This window comes from Aptenodytes patagonicus, chromosome 18 (assembly GCF_965638725.1).
Source record: "Aptenodytes patagonicus chromosome 18, bAptPat1.pri.cur, whole genome shotgun sequence".
In the NCBI taxonomy this organism is placed as follows: Eukaryota; Metazoa; Chordata; class Aves; order Sphenisciformes; family Spheniscidae; genus Aptenodytes; species Aptenodytes patagonicus.
In genome coordinates, this window is record NC_134966.1 from 2,149,679 (window position 1) to 2,175,227 (window position 25,549).

The 25,549-nt window shown below is 44.4% G+C and overlaps 1 protein-coding gene across 2 annotated transcripts in view; it reads left to right on the forward strand.

Moving 5' to 3' along the window:
* PNPLA7 (patatin like domain 7, lysophospholipase) overlaps positions 1 to 25,549 on the forward strand; it is a 128,086-nt gene that overhangs the window by 78,807 nt on the left and 23,730 nt on the right. For both annotated transcript variants that reach the window (XM_076355052.1, XM_076355054.1), the window contains exons 27-28: positions 14,376 to 14,532; positions 23,368 to 23,484. In XM_076355052.1, coding sequence (XP_076211167.1) covers positions 14,376 to 14,532; positions 23,368 to 23,484 — 274 coding nt within the window. The remainder of the gene's footprint in view (positions 1 to 14,375; positions 14,533 to 23,367; positions 23,485 to 25,549) is intronic.

Genomic DNA, 25,549 nt, shown 5'->3' on the forward strand with positions numbered 1-25,549 from the left:
TCTTTTCTTTTTTCCTTTTTCCATTTAGTTTTCTCCTCTAACTTATTATTTCACCTCAGCTCTTGACATGTCAAGTAGTTTTTTTTCCACAGCACTTTCTTGCTGACTCTAAGGATTTGACTCAGACTCACGCCTTTTCATTTTGGGCAGTTGGCCTGTTTCATCAACTTGCTCTTTCTGCCTGTTCTTCTTTATTTTCAGCTCTGGTCCTCTGAAAAGGGAGGATAAAAGCAGCAGCGTAGGAGAAGCAAGTTATGCCTTTCTTGTTATGGAGATATTTGCGTCTGATGAACCCACTTGTTGCCTTGTCTGTCTGTCTGTGCTCCTGAAGCCTGTGCCATGTGCAGGGTGCTCACACTCCATGCTTTTAGAGAAGGCCAAACATGCGGGTCCATCTACCCCTGGTCACTTACTGGCTGCTGCGCTGAGCCTGGTTTGGATCTCTGTGCTCAGGCTTTAAGCCTGGCTTTATGCTCTGATTTGATGGCTTTACCCAGTGATGAAAAGACTAGAAGAGTGCCCAAGAGGCAGATCTCATAATTATTCTGCTCTGAGGAGATCACATTTGCTTTCTGCACCCTCAGCGTTTGACTCCAAGACCACTGATTGCACGAAGAATAAAACAAGGAGGCTTTGCTGTCGCTGCATCCGCTATGTTTGGCTGCAACTCCAGTTCATTCAGGCAAATCTGAGTAGAAACCTGCTTATCAGTCTTGCTTACCTTCTCTGCCACCAGACACTGATCCCTTGGCACTGCTGTTCATCCAGAAGGCGCAAAGACAGAATTTGTTTGTGCTTAGTCTGCACTGGGACAAAGACTTGCAGCTTATGAGTAATCCCTAGCATAGTCAGGTTGGGCAAAGCCACATTCTGCAGTTGGAAGGAACCAAGGGACATACAGCTCAGATTGTCATATATACATGGGTCAAGCAAGGAGAAGGTGCATCTCCCAATGCAGGTACAAGGAACTCTTATTTGAAGGCTGGGTCCAATGTGGCAGCACGTTGAGAGGTTTCCCAGCTGTCACTGTGCCCCTTTGTGTTTCTGAGCAATCGTGGTAGAGAAGGATTGATGAAAAGCTCCCAACATAGCATAAGGAAAAACTTGAAACAGTCACTTTGAGAACTTTAGAGGATCATGTTCCTTTTCTGAATGTTGTTGCGCGCTTTTAGCATGCAAGTTTGGCTAGGAGATGAGGAGCCCTTGCATATGAACAAACCCTGTAGTGCTTCCCCTGCTCCATCTTGTTTAAAAAGGAATTGAATTTTGGCATTGATGACCTGGCCTATCCGTGTAAAACACTTGAAAGCAAGTATGTGCTGTGCCGTAAGATACTGTATTCCTACTATAGTGTCTTTGCACACTGCTGTCCTCTGGGGCAGAGCGCCTTCTGGGGAGCTCCCGACTGCCTTTAGCAGGTGAAGGGACGTGTTGCTGATGTTCCATGGCCTGTAACACAGTACTTTAATTACAGTCTCAGCAATTAAGTGGTATCATGGCATAAGCGCAGAGGCTGAATTTGCAATATGCTCGTGTGAGGAGTCAGAAATGATTAATAAAGATAGTAGTGTGTTTTGGGGTTTGTTTTGGTTTTCTGTCTCGTTTGTTATTCTAACTTGGGGAGGAGCCTTAAAATGTACAAAAATCTTGTGGTCTCATCCCAGATGAGGGCAGGCTGATTCTTAATTCTGTCTTCTTCCCATGATAATTGAGGACAGGAGGTGTTTTGTGGTTACCCTGTTATTTAGTTGCTTGATGCTTCCTTCTTAGTTGGATTTTGCCATCTTAACTCTGAGAAACTTTCGCTTCTTCATTGCACGATGCAGATCTTCAGTGTTTGGCAAGAGGATACACTGCAAGCAGCAGAAATTCTGCTTTCACCTCCTGTGAAATTCTCATCAGCTTTTTTCTGAGAGAAGCTATGAAGTCACTGTTTTCTTTCCCTTGCTTGAACCGGTTAAGGAAAAGTTGACAAGCTGCCAAAATTAATGAACATGCAAATACTCAGCAGCATAACATGATAATGCAACAGTTGGACTTATTGGGGCAATGTGCTGCGAGGAAGGGATGTTAGAAATCAAACCTTTTCTTTTCTGGGGCTGTTGTTAGCTCTACCGAAGACCAAGGTCAAACGGCAACGCAGGAAGGTCTGGTTTCCAGCACTGCTGCCGTGGAGAAGAGCACTGGGAGCTGTAGCTGTGCCAGTTATCTAGCGACTGAGATCCCTTCCGGACTGTCGTCTTTTGCTCCATGGTCCACAAAAGCAAAGAGAAGCATGTCTGCTCCCTGAAAATAGGGAAGACTGCACAGAAAATGTCTAAGCTTAGAGAGTCTTCTGGGGCGTAATAAAAGTGAAGGCTCCTAGGTCAGGACTGAGGTTTGGACGTCCTGGGGTGGAGCCGGCTGGCTGGTAGTGCAGTGGTGGAGCTGACATTTCATAGCCCAGCTTTCAGTGTGTGATGAAACATCCAAGGAATAAAAAGCTGCAATTTGAGGTGGAGACGATGTTCCAATTGCCCTCTGGCCAATCCATGATCACTTCCAGGATTCCTGGGCGACTGGGGTTTCCTATTCGAGCCCGTTGTGTGATCAGTGCGACCCACTTACTCCATGTAGCATCAGTTGCATGATGTGTACAGGGGACCCTCCCTCTAAACATCCAGCCCAGCACCGGCAGTCGGGGTGCCAGGAGGAGCTGTGCTTCAGTGCCGATCACTTCTGAAGCAGCAGGTCCCTTGGTCAGGGTCAGGGTCCCTTGGTCCCTCAGGTCAAGGGACCTGAGTGCTGTCCTCGGGATGGACAGTTTGCTCGCATGATGCAGACAACGCGCTTTCCGTGCTGTAGCTTCTTTTCCTGCGGTGCAGGTGATAGCAGCGTTGTGGTTATGAAACCCTGATGTTCAATCTCGGGCAACAACAGAATCTCCTGGGGAGACTGCATGGAGTTTTATGGTGCAGGTGCTTTGGATTCAGTTCCAGCAGTTAAGGAAGATTAATTCTTATTTCTCAACTAAGACAGATAACTAATGATACGAGGTTTTTTACTCCTATCAGTGGGAGAAGTGTGTGTGTGGACATTGTCTTAAAACTACCCCTGCAGAGCTGCAGTGCTTGAAATGGAGACGGTGGGCTCATAAGATCAATTACTATACCTCAAATACAGGGTAATAATTGGAAGCATGAGGGGAGTTGCTTTTTTAAACTATTAAACTTGACCACAAGCACCCAGACAATGTGCTGTTGAAAGAATGTGTGGGGGGAGAGGGAAGGAATTTGCTGCCTGAATTCAGATGCTACCTCCAGAGGCATGCCCTGAAAATACTGCCATAAAGAACCCAGAGCAGTGTTTTTCCCTATGGGATCCTAAACGTATTCAATATAGAGATTACAGAAGGGATGAAAGAAAATCCCATGGGAATTTCCTGGACTCCTGATGTTCCTCACATAAGTTGGAACACAGTAAAAGTTTTTCAGCTCTTTTGCTGGGTTCAAAACTTTCCGTAGACTGAGTCTAACGAGGGGCACTCCAAGGTACGAGGGACGGGGATCTGTGGAGCCCAAATGTGCTGGTATTATCAGTTCCTTATGCTGGAGAATAAAAGTAATGCTCGTCTTGAGAACTTGCTTAGTAATAATGTCTTCTCCGTGCTTCCATTCCTATCTAGATCGTATATAATCTATTCACCCTTTTTCTTTTTCCACCTGGCCATGTCTCTGTTAGTCTGCAAGTCTCCGTTTTCCCTTTCTGACACATCCAAGCCCTAAGATTACCCAGTTTCTTCGCACCCTTTTCATTCCACTGTCATTCCTGCTTCTCTTCTTTATATCTGCTCTTCAGTTCCTTCCTCAGTCTTTGCTCTCAAGTCCTCTTCTCAAAGGACCTATTGCAAAAAATCTAGTTTTCCAACTACTTCTACCATACTGGGGGGTGTCCTTATTTGTCAACTTAACAGAAATGCACTTGGCTTTGAACTAATTCTTAGCTCATGCAGTGAGCTTCAGGACCGGACTGAATTTTGCAAAAAGATTACTGATAGCAATGTTTAAGGTTGCTCTCAGTGGTTTGTAATGGGGTACAGGTATCCCCTTCATTTGTTATCTCTATCTCACAGCGCTTAAAATTCACAGTAAAGAGGGCTGACAGCTTGAAAAATGTGTAAAATTAGATTCTGATTCTTTGAAGTATTCAAAAACCACAGTCTGATAAAACACTTGTTCTGAAGTAAATTATGAAACAAAATTCTTGCTAAAACCATTGTTCTTCATTCTGACCTTGGCTAGGATAGTTCCGAAAGAGCAACAACAGCCTCTCCGAGGTGCTCGGGGTGTTGGTGGTGTCGTGAGTTACTGCGGCTATTGAGGGTTAAATCACTGAAGCGAGGAATGGGCAGTCAGGATTTCACTTTGCTGGCGTTCAGCTCCTGACGTCGCATGGGCTTGAGCAAATGGCTTAAACGCTTATAACTTGTGTTCTCCTTTTGTAAAACGAGGTGTCTGCCATCTCAGCTTTGGCGTCTGTGCAGGTCATCCTTTATAAATTGCTCTGAAGCACTTACATGGAAGAGAAGTATAAACCATTACCACCAGGAACTGTTTGGGGTTTTAGGAGGGTATTGTTATCCCTAAATGTATATGGATTTATGCTCTCGTCTCATGGGTTGGATGTGTCTGGGGAATTTGCTTGAAGCCTGACATCCAGCCCAATTATGATGATAAAGTTAACTCTTTATTCCAGTGTGCAGTGGCTGAGGAATAACCAGGCTGCTGGTAACCCTGTTTGTGTCGTCTGGGTACAGTGCCGAGACATGGCCAACATTTTTCCAGGAGCTGCTGAGATTTGAGAGTACTCTTGCCTGTTCTGGGCAGCAAAGAGCCCACACAAGCAAACCCTGTAGTCCCGCGCCAGCTCTGGGTAGTGCCAGCCCTGGGTAGCGCCAGCTCTGGTGTCTTCTCTCACAGTGCAGAGATGCTGTAGGAGAGGGGCTCTGGTGGAAGCCAACAGGTTCCTGAGTAGCTGCCTCTGAAACTGAGTCTGTAGGATGTGCCAGGTCCTAATCAGCTGGGGGGTGTGCATTTGGTTTCCTGGTATCGTGGAAATGTTAATGGCTGGACGTGTTGATGTGTGATCTTGTAGAGCTAATGTGGGTCCAGCACTGTCCTCAGGCAGGTAAGCAGCCTTGGTGGTGCGGAAAGCGGCAGTCAGTGGTGCTGGGCTCTGCTTGGGTTTGGCCAAGATCCCTGTCTCCAGCTTGGCGTCTGGCAGTCCTGTACGGAGCCAGTCTGGCACAGAATGGGTCCTTCTGCACTCAGTTCACACCATTTCCTAATTTCTACTTAGGCAAGATAAGAGTGAGGATTTTTTGCAACTCCTGTTTTTTCTTTTTCTCTCCCCCTGATACAGTCAGGCAGCATCCATGAAATTTGTGTTTCATTTCCGATTGCTTGCTCAAGAAACTGAGATGGAATGTAAGGACTCTGCTTTCCTTTTCTATAGCAAGACAGGTCTTGAAGAATATGCACCGCTAAAAGGATCCCATTCCTCATCCTGATATTGCTGTAAAAGGTGTCAGGAAATGGAACTGAAATATGAAAGAAACTTGAAAACTTGAAAAATGCTTCTTCCCTTCTTTTACCGTCCAGCATCTGCAGTCTGTCAGTGGCCAGTAACTGCTGATGAAGCGAGGTTTCTGCAGTATGGAAGTATCAAAAAGATATGACAGAGGCTGGATCTGCTTTGTGTCATGAAAAAAAAACCCTGAATACTTGAAATATCCTTCCTCCAGTTCCCTTTCTTCAAAGTAACCCCTTTGTACACCAGGCCAAATTTGTCTTTTGACATTTGGAAGGGCAGAAAGTTGGCAGCCCCGAGGTTAATCCTTGTGACCTTTGCGTTAGTCAGCCTGCAGTCTTCAGCCTCCTTCACGTACGGTTAGCTTGCTGCTGTGGTAGGTGCGTTTCAGAGGAAGGGAAGCTTTTTCATGACCTGAGTATGTTTTTGTGTGTGTAGATAGGTATCTGTATCACAGTGCACAGTGGAGTTGTAATTTTTCTTTATTATATCCCTTTTTTGAAGCTCAGATTGATGTATGGGGGCTTCAGAGGTTGTAATTATTCATATAGGTGTTTGGAGAAGTGGCCTGTGCCCTGCATGTTTGTGCTGTTGTCGTGAGCAGAGCATCCATTGCCACGTGCAGATAAACCAGACCAAAATCTGAATTCCAGTGTCAGCCACGCAGTCAGGCTCCTGGATTCCCTGTGTCTTTCAAAAAGCAGATTTGATTTCAGGGCAATATCCAGGAGCTAAAATAACAGGGAAGAGTCTAAACTCTTTATCCTTAAAGGTAAAATTACACCTTTGCCTTGGTGTTTTACTTTTGGTCCTGTTTTGTGGAGACTGAAGGAGAAAGATAAGGAATGTGGGCTTTTCCTTGGAAAAGATGATGATAACTTATGTTTGGGTACCTAATTTGAGTCTTATCCAGGTCAGCCCTAGAGTATATTGTTTGAACAAACAAAACCCAAGTCCTAAAAATAAAACAGTGGGTTCTGAGTATTTGCTTTTGTTGATAAAACCTCGTGAGACGTGGCTGTGAACTCATACTGAAGGCTTCAGACTTTCTGTTTGCAAATGGTTGGTAATAGACTGCAGCGTAATTGCTCCTAAGGGGCTTTGCTTTGATTTCTTCAGGGACAGACCATCTTGTGTATTGCCCGAGAGCTCAGCCATATTAATCGTGTTTATGCATCCGTTCAAAATTCTGCCTCAAAGTGCAGTTGTCTTAAACACAGACAGAGCCGTGTGGCTGTTATCAGATCTGAATGCTAATTGCTCGGTGAGTTGTGTAATAGTTGGGTCATCACATGCACATAAAAGCCGTGTTCATATGGCTTGGCACCCACGTAATGCTTAATGATCTGATTTTTCTTTTTCCATCTGTAGCATCTATGTAATTGCTCATTTGCTCCCATTTGCCACGGAGGTTGAAGATTTTAATGGCTTCTGTTAAATCCTCCAAGCAGCCGGAGCTTGGGAGCCATCTACTTCAAAGTTATGACTTAAAAAAATTAAAAATTAATTGCAAGTGGTTTATTTGGATTGTCCTGTCCTGATCTCCAGTCTTCAACCCACCAAACTCATAGCAGTACTTTGATATACAGGTGAAATTAAACAAGGAGATGGTGGAGTTGTGGTTTAACTCTTGTTACTAGTTTTGCACCTCTCTCTCTCAGCTGAAAAAATGTGTGCCGTGTTACGGAGCTGCAAGTTTGAGGGAACGCTTTCCACGTAGCAGTCGTAATGCTCTGTTGGGAAGTCCACGTGCTTTCAGGAAGATGGTAAAGCTCTTGCATTGCTGTGATTTTTAGGAATCTCTGTCTCACCTTGTCTGGGCAATGAGCTTTCCTGTTAAGAAAGAGGAGATTGGAGAAGTTGTAAGTAAAATCACAGTTAAATTCTTTAAAGTGCTATGCTTTTGTCTTATTTCTGCAGCTTCCAGACGTTGTGCTTAAAATGGGTTCTTCTAAGACTTTTCACAAGTAAGTCTCAAAGGGGTGGGGGAAGGAGGATATATTTGTTTTCCAAAGAAATTATCTTTCTTTGCAGATAACTGAATTGTTTCTTGGCTCAGAGTAAGAGACAGGATTTTGTTTGGCATCCCCACGCGGAGAGCGATGGGGGGGGGGGGTGCAGTTTGCCATTCAGCCTCTCTTCCCTCCTTCCTCCTCCTGCACGCACATACCGGAGCGTGCTGCTGGCAGGTGGGATCAGAAAACAAAAACCCTGGTGCATTTTCTGATTCACTTTTACTCTGGCTTTATTTTGTGTTTTTTCTCCCTTCCAGTGGCTTACTCACGTATCCCTTCACACCCCAGGTCTGGGTAGACCCGACAGCCCTCCTGGAAGGGCGGAACAATTTTTGCTGACTTACTTCTGTGTCAGGCACAAATCTCTCTGTTTAAAGCTTGTTCTAGAGTTAGTATATAAAGCAGAAACAAGATCAGTGCTAAAAGGACATTGTATTTGGATTTTGCTGCAGGAAGGTAGTTTCACTGGGGTTGTGATAAATAGGAGTTGCTTTTTCTGCCGCACCCGCCTGCGTAGCCCTGAGTGCGCAGGGCAGTCTCTGTAGCGTGGCACGGCTAAAGGGAAAACGGCTCCTTATCTCTGAGTTAAGGAGATGGTGGGAATCTGAGGGCAAAGCTGAGTGGGAGGATGAAACGAGGCTGTTGCTAATGGAGGGGAAGACAGGAAGAATTCAGGTCTCTGGATCAATACGCGTGTAACTGGGGACAGTTTTAAAAATGGGCAGTGGAAGGGAGAAAGCTTCCTTCAGGGCAGCCGCTGGGAAGGGTCCTGTTGGTAGCTGGATGTTGGGGTGAGAACCAGGTAATGTGGGATTATTCCCTCTGTTTAGCTTAGAAATGGGGCTTGATTAATTAATTAACGTCCTGACTGGAAACTTCCTCGTAAGTGTGCAAGTAGTACAGCGGGAGCAGAAATGCAGTGGTCTGGTTTCTGTTATCCTTTTGAGCTGACAGCTCAATCACTATAATTATTCTGGCAAAATTATGATACCGGGAAGTTTTATGGTCGGGAAAGCTGGGAAATAATGTTATTGGAAAGATACAAGTATGATTAGTTCTCAAAGTGATCTTTGTATGTATTGTTGCAGCTGCAAAAGATTGAAGGTGCCAAACTAATAGAGATATCTAAGGAGATAATACAGTTGCAACTTGTAGAAGACTTGCTTGATTTCCAAGTCAGTGACTGTGCCACTCAGCGTCGGGATTAGCAACGAAACGTGTACCAAAAAATGCTTCTTTTTATATAAAGAAGAAACTCCTCTTTATCTCATATTTCCAGATACCACTCTATATAGCCCTTCATTTAAATAACATATAATCTTCCTCCCCGCCCCAATACAATGAGCGCCTCCAGCGTAACTCTGAGAAGGTATCTAACACCACCACCACAAAAGACGTTATTCAGGTAACGGTTCTGTAGTGGATGTAGCTGTATCTGTTAGTCTGAGACCAGTGACCAGCCCCGGTTGTGGGATCCCGGTCCGAGAAGCGCAGGTGAGCCCGTGTGCCGTACCTGGCGGTGTTTCGGGACGTGCTGTCTGTTCCCGTGGGTCGGAAGCTCAGTCACCTTCGGTTTAGGAAGCAGCATTGGAATCGTTGTCCGATGCACCACTTATGCACGTCTCTAAAATGGATACAGTAAATACATACTTGTCTGCGCTCACCCCATAAGCTGGGTGATCTAACAACTGCTCATAACGTGCTTTGAATCAAAGCTGTTATATGAAGGAAAAGCTGTTTTTATTTGTATAGCTTTGCTTCTTCAGGAGTTTTAAGGTTATGAGGGAGCCTTAATTCAGGTTTGTTAGGCTCTGGTGGAGTTCAGTAAAGTCCCCTTGGCAATTTCTCTGTTTTTCTACCTACTTTGCCACTTAACTCCGTCAGGAAGGTGGTGCAGCAAGCTGTGTGTCCTGCTCCGGGGAGGCTTTGGTTAGAGACACGGCAGAGCTCTGCAGTAGCCATGACTTTAATCCTGTTTTTAACCAAAGGAAATAACATCTCTTCAGTGCATTCAGAGAGATCTCCTTCGTCCTGATGATTCAATTAGGAGAAGAGGCGGGTGCTGGGGAGGCTGAATACCTGAGCTGTATTTTCTCTTCCTTTCTGAAACTGAAGTGGACTTTGGAGGTGTGCGGCGTGATCAAGCTGCAGCCTTGCCTTGCTGCTCCATTAGTCACGGTCTGAAAAACGAGTGTCCCCTCTCTGTGTGCTCATGGTATCATGTTTATTTTTCCTAACACTGACAGGTAACATCCTATTGATACGTTAAACGTGGCTTGTGGAGAAAATAGCGGTGCACTGTCTCTGATTTTGTATTAATTGTATTTTCTTCAGCCCCCTGACCTGAGCACAGAGGACAGCCGGTATTCCTGCTGACGCTTTAATCTGAACTGTCCTGCTGCATTTGCTCTCTTCTTCCTGAGAGTCATATCTAATCTGAGCTCTGGCAGGCACGTGTGGAGCAGACACATGCACGTCTCGCAGAAGAATTTTTCTTTTATCAGTTGTGCTCTGGCCTTTGTGCATTACAGTCACATGCCAGCAGCATTTCCCTGGGGGATGAAAGCAAGGGCTTGTTTCAGGAGCAGGAATTTTCCGGCAAGACCTTCTGGCAGAAGGTCCGCGCTCTCTGCTTGCTGTGCCCTGTTATTTCAAGGAAGCACGTCTTCAACCCAATAACTCCTCTCCCTGCTTCCTGGTCACTTATTTGTGATCATTAGTACAAAGAAGAGATGGCGCTTGAAATTTAGGAAGCACGGCACTGCTTTTGGAGGCTTTTTAAGCATAGTGCGAGCATGAGCTTGGTAAGTAGGGCAGTAAGTGCCACTGCGGGGCAGCTGGTGCACAGAGCAGCCCGTGGCTTGCCTGGCTCAGATCAGGTTGCAAGGCAGTGGCAGGGTGAAAACGGAGCGTGGCTCTTATTTCCAGTTCCTCCTCAAACTGGTTGGTGCTGTTTCCGCTCTCTCTGCAAAGGGCACTAATTAATCAGGCCTGTCCTAGGGAGTGATAGATGATGGAAAGGAGTTTTTGTTTATATATAGACTCTGCACTTCTTGGGTGAATCTTTGGGTTCTGCTGCAAATTATTTGAAAGTAATCTTCTAGGTCATTGGTCCTTGGTGCCAGGAGTCCCTGTCACTGTCCTGGGGACAGGCGTTAATCCTGGCAGGGGAAATGCTCCGTCCAGCTGCACCGTCAGGCGGCTTTAAGGCAAAGGACAGCTGCGTGTGCGGCTCCAGCAACATGCTGTGCATCTGAGAAGCTCCTTCCTCCTGTCTAGATGGCCTCCCCTGTTCCCCTTACCTCCGGAGTAAGTGACGTTCAGCTCCACGTCAGCCAGGAAACCGGAGATTTCCCCGTCCCTTCCTCTGCTCCAAGCGAGTGCTCTGGCACTGGTGTGTACGTACAGTGTTGCCGCAAGCAATCATCCTTTGTGCTCCTCTTGCCAAACTCTTGTATTTTCACATATTGCCCTAAAACGGGACAGATCCCCAGTGAAATTGTGCCTGGTATTACAAGAAGCGCACGATCCCTGTTTTTTTTTCTGCACTAGTACTCTGACTGTTAACAGGGATGTAGCTCCCGGCTTCAGTTTCTTTTCCTCTTTAGTTGTAGTATGAGAGCTGCCCACATCGGCTATCCGTGATGCACCGGCAAGTTGTCAGTGAGTGGGATGCGTGCTGCCTGGCGAAGCGCCGGCTCCGGCACACAGCTTCCCTTGGCAGCCTGCCCGTGTTTACGTACGCCGTGAGCTGCGAAGAAGTGGCCAAGAGAGAACCAACTGCGAGGAGTTGTTGAAAAGTTTCATGTAGTAGCGTTGCTGGGGTAATGGTGGCCTAAAGCTGTAGGGAGGGGAAAAAACACTTAGGAAGAAGTAATATCTTTAGGAGGCTGGGTGGTACATGGAGCAATTAGGTGGGTTCAGGCACATTTGACTTTCCTTGGGATTTTAGTTTGCACAAACGGATTCAACCACGAAGCTGTTCAGGATGCTGGAACTGGAAGAATCAGCTTTGTAGTTGTGTATAAATGGAACAGAACTTAGTCTGGCAGTCAATAGGAGGTCCCTTTCTGAGCAAGAAGAGTACTTTCATTCCCATCTTGCCAGTCAGAGCTTTGAAATCGATGCATCTGTTGGAGATATGTGGCTGTTAAACATTTAGCTGGAAGATTGTATTATTGCCAGGGACTTTGCCAATGCAAGACACAGAGGTGATGGCTTGCCAATAGAAGTAATAATAATCTTTTGTTATTTATTCAAGGGCATGATACAGCAAAGTAAAAACAAATCCAGAGTGAACACGTCAAATCCTTCATATTTTATGGACACATGAATGCATGAATGAGGAGATCCAGTTTCGGAAGAGGTTAAAGGGAGAGAATCCAATCTGGAGCTAGTCCTGGCCAGTTTAAAATTGCCCTCCAAGCAGGAAATGCTTTACAGTACTGAACACGTCTTAACAAATCCACATGATGTAGGCCTTCTCCAGAAGGCAGGCTGGATAGCGCAAGTCCTGTTCCTCAGCGAAACATCGGTGTCAGCTAGTGACTTACGCACGGGGATAAGACAACAGTAAGTGCCAGGCACAAGAAGCAGATGGCAAAAATAGCTGCGATCTAAAAGCCTAAAAACAATGGGCTCCTCTGGCAGGGATAAAAATAGAATTATTTTAACTTAGGGCACCTTATGAGAAGAGTGGTTAAACATTGGAACAGGCTGCCCAGGGAAGTGGTTGAGTCCCCATCCCTGGAAGTATTTAAAAGACGTGTAGATGAGGCGCTTAGGGACATGGTTTAGTGGGCATGGTGGTGTTGGGTCGACGGTTGGACTCGACGATCTTAGAGGTCTTTTCCAACCTTAATGATTCTATGATTCTAAGAAGCAATAGTAAAGCAGGGGAAGGAGAATTTGGAGAGGAAAGCTAAATGAGCCATTTTCTGCTCTTGGATTGCACCAGCGCAGATCTGTCACTGAAGTCACTTACACAAGTATAACTGAGAATCTGTCTCAAAGCATTTCAGCAGCTGGAGGGGATTTATTTAGATGGAAAGAATGTGTTCAGCATAGCTTGGCCAAATGACACCTACAGTGGACTTGGCAGCTGTTAGCAAGTATTTATAGGATGTAAACAGCAAGGGGAAAGAGGACAGAAATAGAGCAAACCGTGGGGGAACAGAAAAATGGGATGAAAATGGGAAAAGGAGAATTTTACAGCTGTATGGGTTAGACCGCAAAGCCTCCATCCAGGTGGAATGAACTAAATGACTTACTTGATATTAATTGGACAAAGCATTTGAAACTGGAGGCTTCATTTTGTACTGATAAGGAGGCAATCAGCCTCCACTGCTAATTTCTCCGCTTCTGTAATGGTTCTGCAGAACAGACAGGGATCCTTCTCCCATTAGAGGATCGCTGTTTATAAGATCAGATCAAATGTTCCACCTATGCTCCCTTTTCTGATGGTAGGTAGTAGCGATTGCTTCAGAAACGAGTATTTGCAACAATTAGCAGCTTCTGAGCTTCCTGAACGCAAGGTTGCACCTCTGATTTTTCATGTTTCGTAGCCACTGACAGCCTGGTACCTTTGATTCATCCAGTCCACATTTAAATCCATCTGTGATTTGACCTCTTCAGCATGTGGTAACAGTGGTTTCCCCAATTTTTGCTTTACATACATGTGGCTGTGTGTAAATTTTTCCTTTTACATTAAACTTTCTGCATGGTGATATCATTGGCTGGTCCTGCGTGTCTCCCATCAGTCATGATCTTCCCCAGTCAGGGAGTCAAGTCTAGTTTCTTCTCACGTGAAGTCCTTTCCATATTCTGGTAATTTTTTTGCTTCTCTCTATCATTTTCTAGTTCTGCTATTTTTTTTTTTAGTGAGAAGTCTGAGCTTGCTAGCAGTTTTCAAAATGCTGGTCCATCCTGGATGTATGTTCTTATGTTTTCTGTTTTATTCTGGTTTCTTTGATTTGCCTTTTGAATTTCCACTGAACCCTAGGTTAATATTTTTCAGAGAAAATCTCTCTGTGTGAGCAGAGCTAGTTAAGAGCTCATTGCTGTAGGGGCGTTGCTGCTTCTGTTTTTCTCTTGTCCCATCAGCACTGAGGTTCATCTGTTGCTTATCACGACTCCATCATTGCTCCGAGGTCCTTCTGCACTTCTTGAAATTTAAGGAATGCATTTACTATCCTGAAGAAATTTGTATCATCCTCAAACGCTGCCTCCTCATCTGCCCCTTTCCTGGGTCTGTGTGCTGAATGAAACTCTTGCCTTCTCGTCACTGTTTGTCTCTTCTTGCTCTTTGTTTTCCATCTTCAAACTCATTATTAATCCACGCGGTGACCCATCCCGTGATCCCGGGCTGGCTGAGTTTCTTGAAGAATCGCTGGAAAAGACTCCTGTGGAAAGGTCTCTGAAATCCAGCCGTTCCTGGCTGCTTAGGAGGAACCCTAGTGGGTTTTTGACGCATTGGTCCCATGTTGACGTAAAGCCATGTTGACTTTTCCCTCGCATGTCCGCTGGCTTGATTCTTGGCTGTTGTTTTTGTATTGCTGTCTTTCGTACTGAAGTCCGGCTGGGTGATCTGCACTTCCTCGGCCCCTCAGGGAGTCTCTTTGAAGATTTCTGCATTTGTGACACCTTTTTGTGGCATTGAGGTTTGTTTAGCAAGAGATTGGCAGTTGAGCTAGTGCACAGTCGAGCTCCCTTAGAAGGTGGCATTTACGTTTTTATGCTCTTTCAATGGCTGTTTGTCTGATAATGCCTTTTTTCTTTCTTTTCTTGACACAGGGGATGCTCCCAAGTAGGAGTTATCAGAGCGCTGATCGAAGCTGGCATCCCCGTAGATATGATCGGAGGAACATCTATTGGTGCTTTTATGAGTGCCTTGTACGCCGAAGAACGCAGCTACAATCAGATGAGGATCAAAGCTAGGCAGTGGGCCATGGTAAGCATTGGAAATGTGGCACTCCTCTCCTCAGATGGAGTGCAAGAGCTTAACCGCAAGCCTTAGCAGGCAGCGACGCACAAGCAGCCGCCCAAGGAAAGTGCGGCCATCTGCACTTCGGCGTCTGTACGACGAAAAGGGCCCCTTCCCGGCAGCGAGGGAGTGAATTGGGAAAGCTGCTCACTGTCACGCTGGCAGGTGATGCGAGCGCCCGAGGAGGCAGGAGTCAAACACTTGACTTTGCTCTGCACAAACTCCAGTCGCAGTATAAACGTAGAGTGATGTTGTGTAAGTGTGTTAGCCTATGTTTATCTTTGTTTTATCTTCTCTTTTTGTGTGCTGGAATCTGTTTCCTTTCCAACTCTCAACAAATGTGTTTCTCTTTTGTATAATTTTCTCTCTTTCGTTCTCACATGCTGTCATTTTTCAGTGGAACTGATTGACAGAGGTAATCCTTCTCTAAACTAAATACAAAATGTGTAATTCACGGTATAGCCTGGGAATTCCAGAGTGGTGGTACTCTGTGTCAGGAGAAATTTTTAACTTTAAATATTTAATACAAGCAAAACCATATTTTCATAGTTAAACCAAGTTTTGGGAAGGTTGTTTTAAATAGTGAGTTCTGTGGGTGAATTTACTGACAGGACGTTGGGGGAAAATTGTACTAGCACCAGGTTACACCTGGTTCAAACTGACTAATGGTGAAGATTAGCGTTATTTTTGAAGTTTGCTAGTTACGGTGCAATTCCAACTTTGTCTTGGTTATACGAAACTCACATTTTCACATTGGTTTTCTTATTGAAAGGGTAAGCACCATGGGGAGTTTTCTAAACTGGATTAAGTTCTGGGTCTGCTTAGATCTTGAGTTTTAGGGGGAAATAGGAGTCTGTAGTTGGCACGTGTATACTGCTTACCCTTCCCAAATGTCTTCTAACCTGCCATGGCTTTGAGACGAAATCTACTGTATCTTGGTAGGATACCACTTGCCTTGCGAGCTAGGTAGTCTGGGGCATTAAAATACATATGGAGGCCCCAGCATGTTTGTGCTGTCCTGGTGGGCAGAGGACCGTGGGACTCTGTTTCACCTCCCTGTCGCTGTTTGCTAGAAGAATGCGGATTTTGTGCTTTTTATTGAAGAACTGCCTGTGCCTGGCTGGGTTGGGAAGCACCCAAAACATAAACTGCTCGTGATGCAGAGCAGTTCACTGCAATTGCAAAAGTGGAGGAGGCTTGAGATTAAAACCAGCTGTACTGAATCATATCGGACATCCATTTAACCTTGCACTCTTTATTTCCCACCTGGGTCACTACCAAATGCTTACAGAACAGCATCTGAGCAGGGCGAGCATGTGGTGATACCTCCCTGCAATGTTTTCCTAGCCTCCAGCAATCTTGGCTCACTGCCCTCTCTCCGTTGCTCTTGGTTAGGCTAGAGCAATGGAATTTTCCTCCGTGCATTTGTCCAGAGGATTATCTCCTCTTGTTTGTCAACTTGTCAGATCTCTTCTGCACAGGGGGTGATGCAGAGCTGGAAATGCTGTTTTCTGGGCTTCTCGGTGCTGTGCTCCCATCGAAGCCGGCTTCATTTCCAGCATTGCAGCTCTTGAGCTCGCCAGCCTAATCTGGAATCACGCTTGCTTTTACCAGAAATATAGTTAAAGATGAAAAGAATGAATTTAATCTATTGATTAACTTTTGAACGCAAATTGCAAAGCTCAGAGAACGTTTCACAAAGGAAAAGGCAGGTTTTGGCCCAGCCTCGGGCTGTTTCAGGTATTGGTACCTTGAAATCTGCAAATAAGTAGCTGGAAGAGAGGTTAATGACCTCTGTTAGAGCAAACATTTCATCTTATTAATGAAGAATGGATTTACTTGAGGTCTTTCATGATTGTTCTGACAAGCTTGCCAGGTCCGCATCCAAACCAGAAATTGTTCAAGGGTTTGAGAATGAAAAAAGAAAAGACCGCTCTGTTTGAAGCCTTTTTCACTGTTAACAGCACAGTCCAGCAGAATGGTTGCATTGTAAATTGAAGAAAGCCATGAAAACCCTCTCTCCAAGTTCAGATCACAGCTAATGTACAAAGTAGCTTGAGGGATTATAAATCTTTTTAACAGTGGCTATTCTGGGTTATTTTCTCTTGTATTGTGTTGCAGCTGTAGACTAAGCAAGGAGAGCGGCTCCTTTCACGGAGCACCAGCTCTGTGCGTAATAGTTCGGGGATTCATAGAAGATCCACCCGAAGGGACCGAGTGTGAGCCAGATGACAAATCCATCAGATAAGCCCCAAATTCCCAGTGTCCAAACGTTGCAGGACCGTTCCCGCTGTCCTGCAGAGCAGCATCACTGCCGGCGAGGACCGCTGCAGGAGGCGGCTGCTGTGCAAGAGATGCTCTGGGGAGTGTCTTTCATTAAGCCACCATTATGCAAAAAGGCTTGAGTGCTCCCTGCTACAGAAGCTGCTGATTCTGCTCCTCTAAAGCCTGGGAGCTTTTGCTGGTGAAGGTTATTGCTGAGTGCTCTTTGTGCAAAACCTTGCAGCCTGGCTTTTTTAGCCTGTGGGGGTTTTTGAAATGTCTTCGCTGTGGTGGATTAGATAACTCTGATTTCCCCCCCCCCCCCCCCCCCCATCAAAACAAATGCTGGTTTTGTCCTGCAGTTATTTCTTTTTTTGGTATTTTTAGAAATTGGCATATCTCTAGTTGTACACTTGGGGCTGGGAGAAGGGATATTTTTAATGGGATGTGTTTTCTGGACCTAATGAAACAGCAAAGAAATAAATTACTTTTTTTGTCAAATACAGAGGGGTATGAAAATTAGATTAGTCAGATTAGTTACCATATATTTTCCTCTGTGTGTCTTCTGTACCTGTCTTTAACCAGCAAAACGAACAACCAGAAGCTTTCATGTTTCCAGATTGTTGGGTTTTCTTGGTTTTTTAATTGAAGAATTAGTATTTCAGAGTATAAATATTTCACAAAGAATGGAATATTCTACTGTTGAAGGGAATATGGTTATAGGAATGTGTAGCTAAAAAGCTTCCCATAACAAGAATTAAGAATTGCTGGGTAGGATGCTGCAGTCGTTTGCTGTCTGTGATTGCATGACAGATAAAATAAACGTGGGGCGTTCCAGAGGTCGCAGTCAGGAGGTTCTGCCTCTCCCTAACGCCGCTCTAGTATTCGCGCATTGGGAGATACTGTGCTTTAATGAGCTGATCTGGCCAAAAATGCATCACTTTTTTTTTTTTTTTTTTTTTTTTTTTTTGTCTGCCGTGCGAGTTTCTGGCCAGCCCAGTTCCCTGAGCTGCCTGCTGCAAAGGCAGCCGTGCTGGCACAGGGCGGGGGGGAGGCAGAACCATTGGGCCTGGTTTGGGTCAGATCAAGCTGCTGTCAGACTGGATCCCGATACTCTTCTTGATCCATTCTTGTCGTGGTTTAATCTCAGTCGGCAACTAAGCACCACGCAGCCGCTCGCTCACTCCCCCCCACCCGGTGGGATGGGGGAGAGAATTGGAAGAGCACAAGTTAGAAAAAGTCGTGGGTTGAGATAAAAACAGTTTAATAATTGAAATAAAATGATAATAATAATATGATAATAATAATAATACACAAAGCAAGTGATGCACAGTGCAATTGCTCAGCACCCGCCGACCGATGCCCAGCCAGTCCCTGAGCAGCGGCCCCCCCGGCCAGCTTTCCCCAGTTTATGTACTGAGCATGACGTCCCATGGTATGGAATGTCCCTTTGGCCAGTTGGGGTCAGCTGTCCTGGCTGTGCCCCCTCCCAGCTTCTTGTGCACCTCCAGCCTGCTCAGTCGGTAGAGCATGGAAAACTAAAAAGTCCTTGGCTAGTGTAAGCACTGCTCAGCAACAACTAAAACATCGGTGTGTTATCAACTTTGTTCTCATCCTAAATCCAAAACACAGCACTGTACCAGCTACTAGAAAGGAAATTAACTCTATCCCTGCCGAAACCAGGACAGTTACATCTGTTGTTTTGAGGAAAAAAAGCTGTTCTCTGCCACACCGGGGTGATGCCTACACCTGTAGCCCATGCAGGTTAAGGATGGCTTGGGAGCGCGGAGGAGGAGCACGGTGGTAGCGTGCAACCGACTGCGTGGCTCAGCAGAAGGGCTAGTGGGGAAGGGTGGGATGCCCACGCGATGGGGACCACAAATGGTCCTTTCGCTGTGGAAGTCAGAGGGAGAGCATCGTTAGTAGGTGCAGTGTTGTGTAAATCACTTTGCATCCTACACTGTTTTATTTTGTTCGTATGCCAGATCTTCCTGTATAACAACAGCTGCAAGGACAGATCCCTGCAAACAAACACAAAATCTGAGCTGAGTAGGCAAACGTTGCCAAGCTAGATTGGCATGAAGAGCGGGCAGGGTATTATGGGAAAGATACCTCCTGACCAGAGGAGATCAGCAAAACAAGCTGGTCCCAGACCCCAGGTGAAGGGAGTCTTGGTTACTGTGCCTTAGCACTGGTTCAGGCACAGCAAAAGGTAATACGAGCTAAAGCAGCTTTAAAGCACGCGGTGAATCCTAAATAAATAAGAGGTTCGTTACAGATTGCACGTTAATGAATGTACACGTATTGTCTCTTAAATTGGGTTGATGAGCTGCAGCAGAGAACCTGCTTTGGGTGTCCTCCAGCCTGCTGGTGCTCGAGGACAGCAACGGCCTGCCAAGGTGCGCTCTGCTGCGGTTTGGCGCTTTTTAATTGCATCTTTAAAACTTTATCAACCGGTTTTGAAGATGTATTCACAAGTTTTCTCTGCTTGCAAAAATTAAAACAGGGCAGATTGCTTTTCCCTTGCAAGCCAACTGGAGCGTTCCCTCTGGTTGCCTTTCAGAGAGAATTCTGTATTTGAGATTATTAACAACAGAAAACAAAAATACTGGGTGTGTTTTTGTTAAATCTTAAAAATTTGTTACATCACGAGGTACAGGAAAAATCTATTTCCATGTAGTGATAAGGCCTGATGGTTCATATTTACCATTTCAGTCGTGTTATTTGGGGTGTTGAAATCAAACCTTATAATTTGGGAAATTCAGATAGAAGGTTGCACACAAAATCCAAACATGCCTATTGCTTTGAAATGCCCAGTTAAGGCACCAAACCGTCCTATTTCATAGAATCACAGAACAGTTTGGGCTGGAGGGGACCTTTAAAGGTCACCTAGTCCAACCCCCCTGCCGTGGGCAGGGGCATCTTCAAGTAGATCAGGTTGCTCAGAGCCCCGTCCAACCTGACCCTGAATGTTGCCAGGGATGGGGCATCCACCACCTCTCTGGGCAACCTGTGCCAGTGCTTCACCACCCTCAGTGTAAAAAATTTCTTCCTTACATCTAGTCTAAATCGACCCCCTTTAGTTTAAAGCCGTTCCCCCTTGTCCTGTCGCAACAGGCCCTGCTAAAAAGTTTGCCGCCGTCTTTTTTATCAGCCCCCTTTAAGTACTGATAGGCTGCAAGAAGGTCTCCCCGAAGCCTTCTCTTCTCTAGGCTGAACAACCCCACCTCTCTCAGCCTTTCTTCACAGGAGAGGTGTTCCATCCCCCTGAGCATTTTTGTGGCCCTCCTCTGGACCCGCTCCAACAGGTCCGTGTCTTTCCTGTGCTGAGGGCTCCAGAGCTGGAGGCAGTGCTCCAGGGGGGGTCTCACCAGAGCAGAGCAGGGGGGCAGAATCACCTCCCTCGACCTGCTGGCCACGCTTCTTGTGATGCAGCCCAGGATACGACTGGCCTTCTGGGCTGGGAGCGCACGTTGCTGCCTCATGTCCAGCTTTTCATCCACGACCACGTCAGCTAATGATCGTGCAGACGGCGTGTTAATTTTACAGGATCGGAACACCTGAATCTGATTTTAAACATGCATTTACTTACCTTGCTCCTCTCCTTTACCTGACTCTGAGATGGTTACGGTTTCTTAGATGGATTAATTTTAATTTTCTTCAACTCTTAGATTTTTTTAATAGTTTACCTTTAAATCTGAACTTCCATTATATGTCATTCCTGCCTTCAGGATAAATATATCCCTGTAGTGCTGTTTATGTGAAACTGTTGGCCTGAGTTATGTTTTTATTTTGTCTTTAATGTTTTTTTTCTTTGTGAATTCATTTGCTTGTTTCATTGAAACTTTATACGTGAGCACTGAAAAGGCAGTAAAGGAAATTCTGGATACTATCTCTAGTAGTTTAAAAAATATTTCATCTGTTCTGCTGTTTTAAATTTTTTATTTTGCCATAAGTTTTCCCATACCCTTGCTTTCTTTTTATACTCAGGAACATTGAAAAATCCTGGGATTATCCTGGTTTTTGACACCAGTTTACAACCGTTCTGCATCAAAGAACAAAATAGCCAGAGATTACAATTCAGGTTTCTTTTTGTCCATCATCATCTGTGTTTGCTCTTGTTCTTCTGCTCTATGAGCAGAAGAACGTTGTCCCTTCCTTGTTGAAGTTGCCTTATACCACGGGGTAGCTTTTAAAAATAATTTTAGGATCGAAGGTCTTTTTAATAAGAAAGCTTATCTTGCAGCAGAGCTGTAGAAATGAAAGTTCATGAGAATTTAATGAAGAATTGTAAAATACCTGCTCTCTCCCAAGAGAATTGGTAGAGATGCCTTAAGGCTGCTCTTCCCATCGCTGTGCTGTAGGGAACCGAAGCTGCGTCGTTCTTGGAGACGCCGGTGTTGGCCCTTGTGCTGCGGTTAGTAGAGAAGTATGAAGTGGGGCAGAGGTCAGAAGGTTCTGGCTGCCTTTCCAAAGGGTGATCTTCAACTTAATTTATCTTGAGAATGGTAGGTGGTAGCAGCTATTCTTGGAAGGCTAAGGGAGGCTGTTGGCCATCAGCATTTGCTAAAAGGGCATCTTCCAGTTATGAGAAATGAGAATATTAAGAAATAACCATTAATTAGAAGTATTTTGTTCATGTACAAGATTACTGCGAGCACTGATTGTAGGGGAAGTGTAGAAGCTCAGCATTATAAAGATCATTCGCAAAAAGGATAGCCCGGTGTTTGGTGCCGAGTTGGAGAGACTTTTCTTCAGTATTAAATAAAGGACTTTTTGTAAACGCCTCTTTCCTTGATTTAACCATTCTAAGTAATGTCAGAGACCAAATCCCTATTTTAAGTACAGAACTAATTCCATTTAACTCTGAAGCTATGGGTAGCATGTCTGCAGTTAGGTTGGCACACTGTCCTCACCCCATCAGAACCTAAAATGAGGATGTGAATGAAGGTGACAGGTTCATAATTGGTTTTGTGCTAAGGCTTTTACGTTCTCCCACGTTTCCTGTTTATATACTTGTTTTTAAGGATCTTTTTTTCTTTTTTTTTTTTGACATGTATTCTCTGGGCGGATACTTAATATTATATTTAAAAGCGGCTGGACATGACAGTGTAGGCTAATCCTGCTCTTCTTTAAATCACTGCTAGAGTAAAGCAAAGGCCAGATGTTGATACAGATCCTTCAATAGACTGCAGTTTTAGAGGCTGTTTCATGCTGTAGGTCTCTGCCTGGGTACAATGCCATATTGTCTGTTAAGTTGCTCGTTAAATTACAGAGAACATGTAGAGAGAGAAGATATTTCATCTAATAGAAATATTTCATCCAGTGAAACCCTGTTTAATTGCGAATGAGTTAATTGGGTTTTTTGGGTCTTCTGTTGCATTTTAAACTGAGTGTGATGTAACGTATTAGGCATTGAATTTTGTTAGGATTTATTAGGATTTGAGACCCAATAGCATGGTTATAGGACAAACACAGTGGCCGTAATGCCAAATAGTTTAGGTATTCTCATCATTTTATCTTGTAGGTTAGTGCACAGGCGTAATGCACCTGAAATGGAGGGGGGGAAAAAAAAGAATCCATGAAAGCTTAATTACAGTATACGTGTGTTTAGAAGAGACACATTTGACAGTGCCTGCCGCTCTTATGTAGTATAACAGGTATCTATAGTGCTTTAGGAAACCTAATGTGATTTGGTTTATCTAGCTTATGTAGAGTGCCCATAGTAGTATCTAAATGCTGGCTGCCAAGCAGCAGGTGAAGAGCACAATAACTCGCTTTGGGAATGAAAAACAATTGACACTAATACATAGAAAGTGTGTTTAAAGCTCTTTAAAGTGTGACTGACTGAACCTTGTTGCAGTCCCAGAGAATCACGTATATGTTTTTGTAAGTGGTTACGCTTACAATAAAAAAAGACTTCAGACTGGAAGAAAAATTAGGTGCGATCCAGAAATGAGACGAGATGTACAGATGTTTACATCAATTCCTATATTACAGATTTATGATTTCCTTTCCACGCAGATGAACTGCACATACGCTGTGGAAAACTTTAAACAAGCTGGAGTTTCAACTCAAAAGGATAATGAAGAGGGAGATAACTAATAATATCTTTCTGTTATTAAAAAAAAAAAATAAAATCAAGAATTAAACTGTACCATTCACATGCATTTGTTAAGGCAGAAACCTGTGCCCGTGCACACGGCTTTCGAGGGACGTTTTGATTTATGGGTAGAAGGGAAGCAATGCCAAATGTACATTCTTCCATAGCCTTACTGCAAACTCGCTACGGAGCTTGCTGCTTTTTATTTTAAATGTACGGCACCATATAAGGAGTTACTGGATGTAGTTTTTGTAGTTGTATTTCTGTCCCCTTGACAACTTTTGTACTTATAATAGCAATGCTTCCAACGTGTTGGATGTAGAATCTGGAATATGAAGTCTCTCGAATTGCATACATCAATGCACACATTCATATGGATCCGTGCGTATATTTACCTTTGAAATGCCTTTTTTTTTTTTCCTTCTCTTTCTTTTTAGGTAATGAACTCAGTGTTTAAGACTATTCTAGACTTGACATATCCCATAACCTCTATGTTTTCTGGAGCAGCTTTTAACAACAGCATCAACAGCATCTTCAAAGATAAGCAGATAGAGGTAGGTTGCTTATTCACTTTATGTATAGTAAATGATGTCACTGTATTCTGTTGTAGCAGAAATAGCTTTCTTCCGTGCTAATATGAGATATGGGGCTGTGGGATGACTGAAAACATGTTAAAACTGTGAATGTGATGTTACATCAATGTAGGAAGGAGCCTATTCTTTCATTTTGGTGGATTTAGAAAACACAAGGAGTAGATTATTTGTAGCTGCTACTTTTTTTTTTTTGACAAAGGGATCCTGTTGTCTGAGAGAAGTTGTTAAAATTGTGTCACCGAAGTAGAATTGCTGAGACTGTTTTATTATTTTTCTGCAAATCAGGTCTAAGAGACGGTTAGGGCACACCAGAAGAAGGTCTGGAAGAGGGTAGCAATGGGCTTGGCTTTTTTTAAATTTTATTTTTGAAGCTAGAGTGAGTATTTATGAGCAGCCTATTGAAAACTGCAATAGCGTCAAAGTGTATTGTTTCCTGTTTTGCATATGGTGACCTTTTGTAATTGCTAGATGTTGTATGGTCTACCGGAGCTGATAGCCACATTCAGAATGCCACCTGTCCTCCGTCCCTCAGCAGCAGCAATTTATAAAGCACGTTATCAGTGGTTGTCTTCCTAGATCACCAAGCTTAGAGAGTGTTTGGGTAGTCTTGCAATTTTACCTCATTTGCAGTTTTAACCAAATTATAATGTTTAGAATCCTTGTGATGAAAGATTATATAGCAAATTGACACATATATTTATTAAAAATAATCTAAAACATTCCCTACTTAAATGCAAGTTTGAAAGTAAGTGAGTAATCATCACGTGGCTTAAAATAGCATTTTGCTGTGCAGAGTGGATCCCTGTGCTGGGAGCAAACGGGTTTTAGAGTGATAAGTCCTTCTGAGACTGGCATTATTTTTGTTTGTTATTTGGGCAGCACCAGCCATACTCTCAGTTCTTTAATCATGCGTATCCCTTCCTGAAGCCCTCCAGCTCCTATCTTTGGTTCCAGCAGCGCCTGATAGGAAAACATGTGACTGTCCGATGACTGAACCAGCTCCTCTCTACTTGCTTTGACGTAGCTGAGGAGCTGCCTTATGCAAAGCACTGAGACCTTCTCGGTGGTGCGAAGCACGGTCTTCTCTCGGTTAACTTGGTGTGAATTGTGGATGGCACATCGCAGTGTGAGGCTTTGGATAATGCTGAGCAGAGCTTTGAGAAGCAGTGAGTGACAAAATGGAAGAAAATCTCCTCCTCCTTAGGTAGCCCCAGCTTCCCCTGGTCTACTACCACTGCTTTTGATTTCAGCAGTTAATTTATTGTACTTCCCTTTAAGATGCAGTAGATTCCTTCCTTACGATTTTTAACACTTGTAATTGCATGATCTGTTCTAACCTTGCAGTCACAGGAAGGTTTTGTCTAAGAGAAATCCAGTTCCGAGGCACGCAACAGCGTCATCTTTGTGCACGCGTGCCGAGTGTCATATGCTAAACCCTTCAGTCTGTGCCTGAGGATTTCCTCACGTTGGAAGACTTCCATCAGATAAATACGGAGAAATGTGTGTAGCTCTGAAAGGAAAGAGGCAGTTACTCCTTCATTGCAATTCGTGTTATCAGCACAGGTTAACCAGTCATGTCACTAGACAGATGGAAATTGAAAGCTGCCTAAGTAAGTGTAAAGGGTAACTTATGAAGTAACAGAAGCTGAACTAAGACGCATTAAGCCTTGAACAAATGTTTTCTTAAAGCATTATTTCAAAGCATCGAAACTGCAAACATCCATCTTTTCTCAGTAGGAGTGTTTTTGGAGGGAGGTGGGTAGCAATGATTTCCAACTGGAAATACGTATTAACAAGAGTTTATTATAGCCTTACAAACATAGGTTGTGTTTGGATGCTTGGCCACAACTGCTCCTTCCTGGGAGGATCCACAGTGATGGTAGCAGAACCTGAGAACTTCCTACCCGAGGGGCTGGGGTGGGTACTGGCCCTCGTGTCTCTATAAAAGCTTAAAATTAGGAAGCACTGGGCCAGATCCTCCTTTTTACTACCCATGGCTGTGCGGTGGCACTCCTGCGCTTCTCAC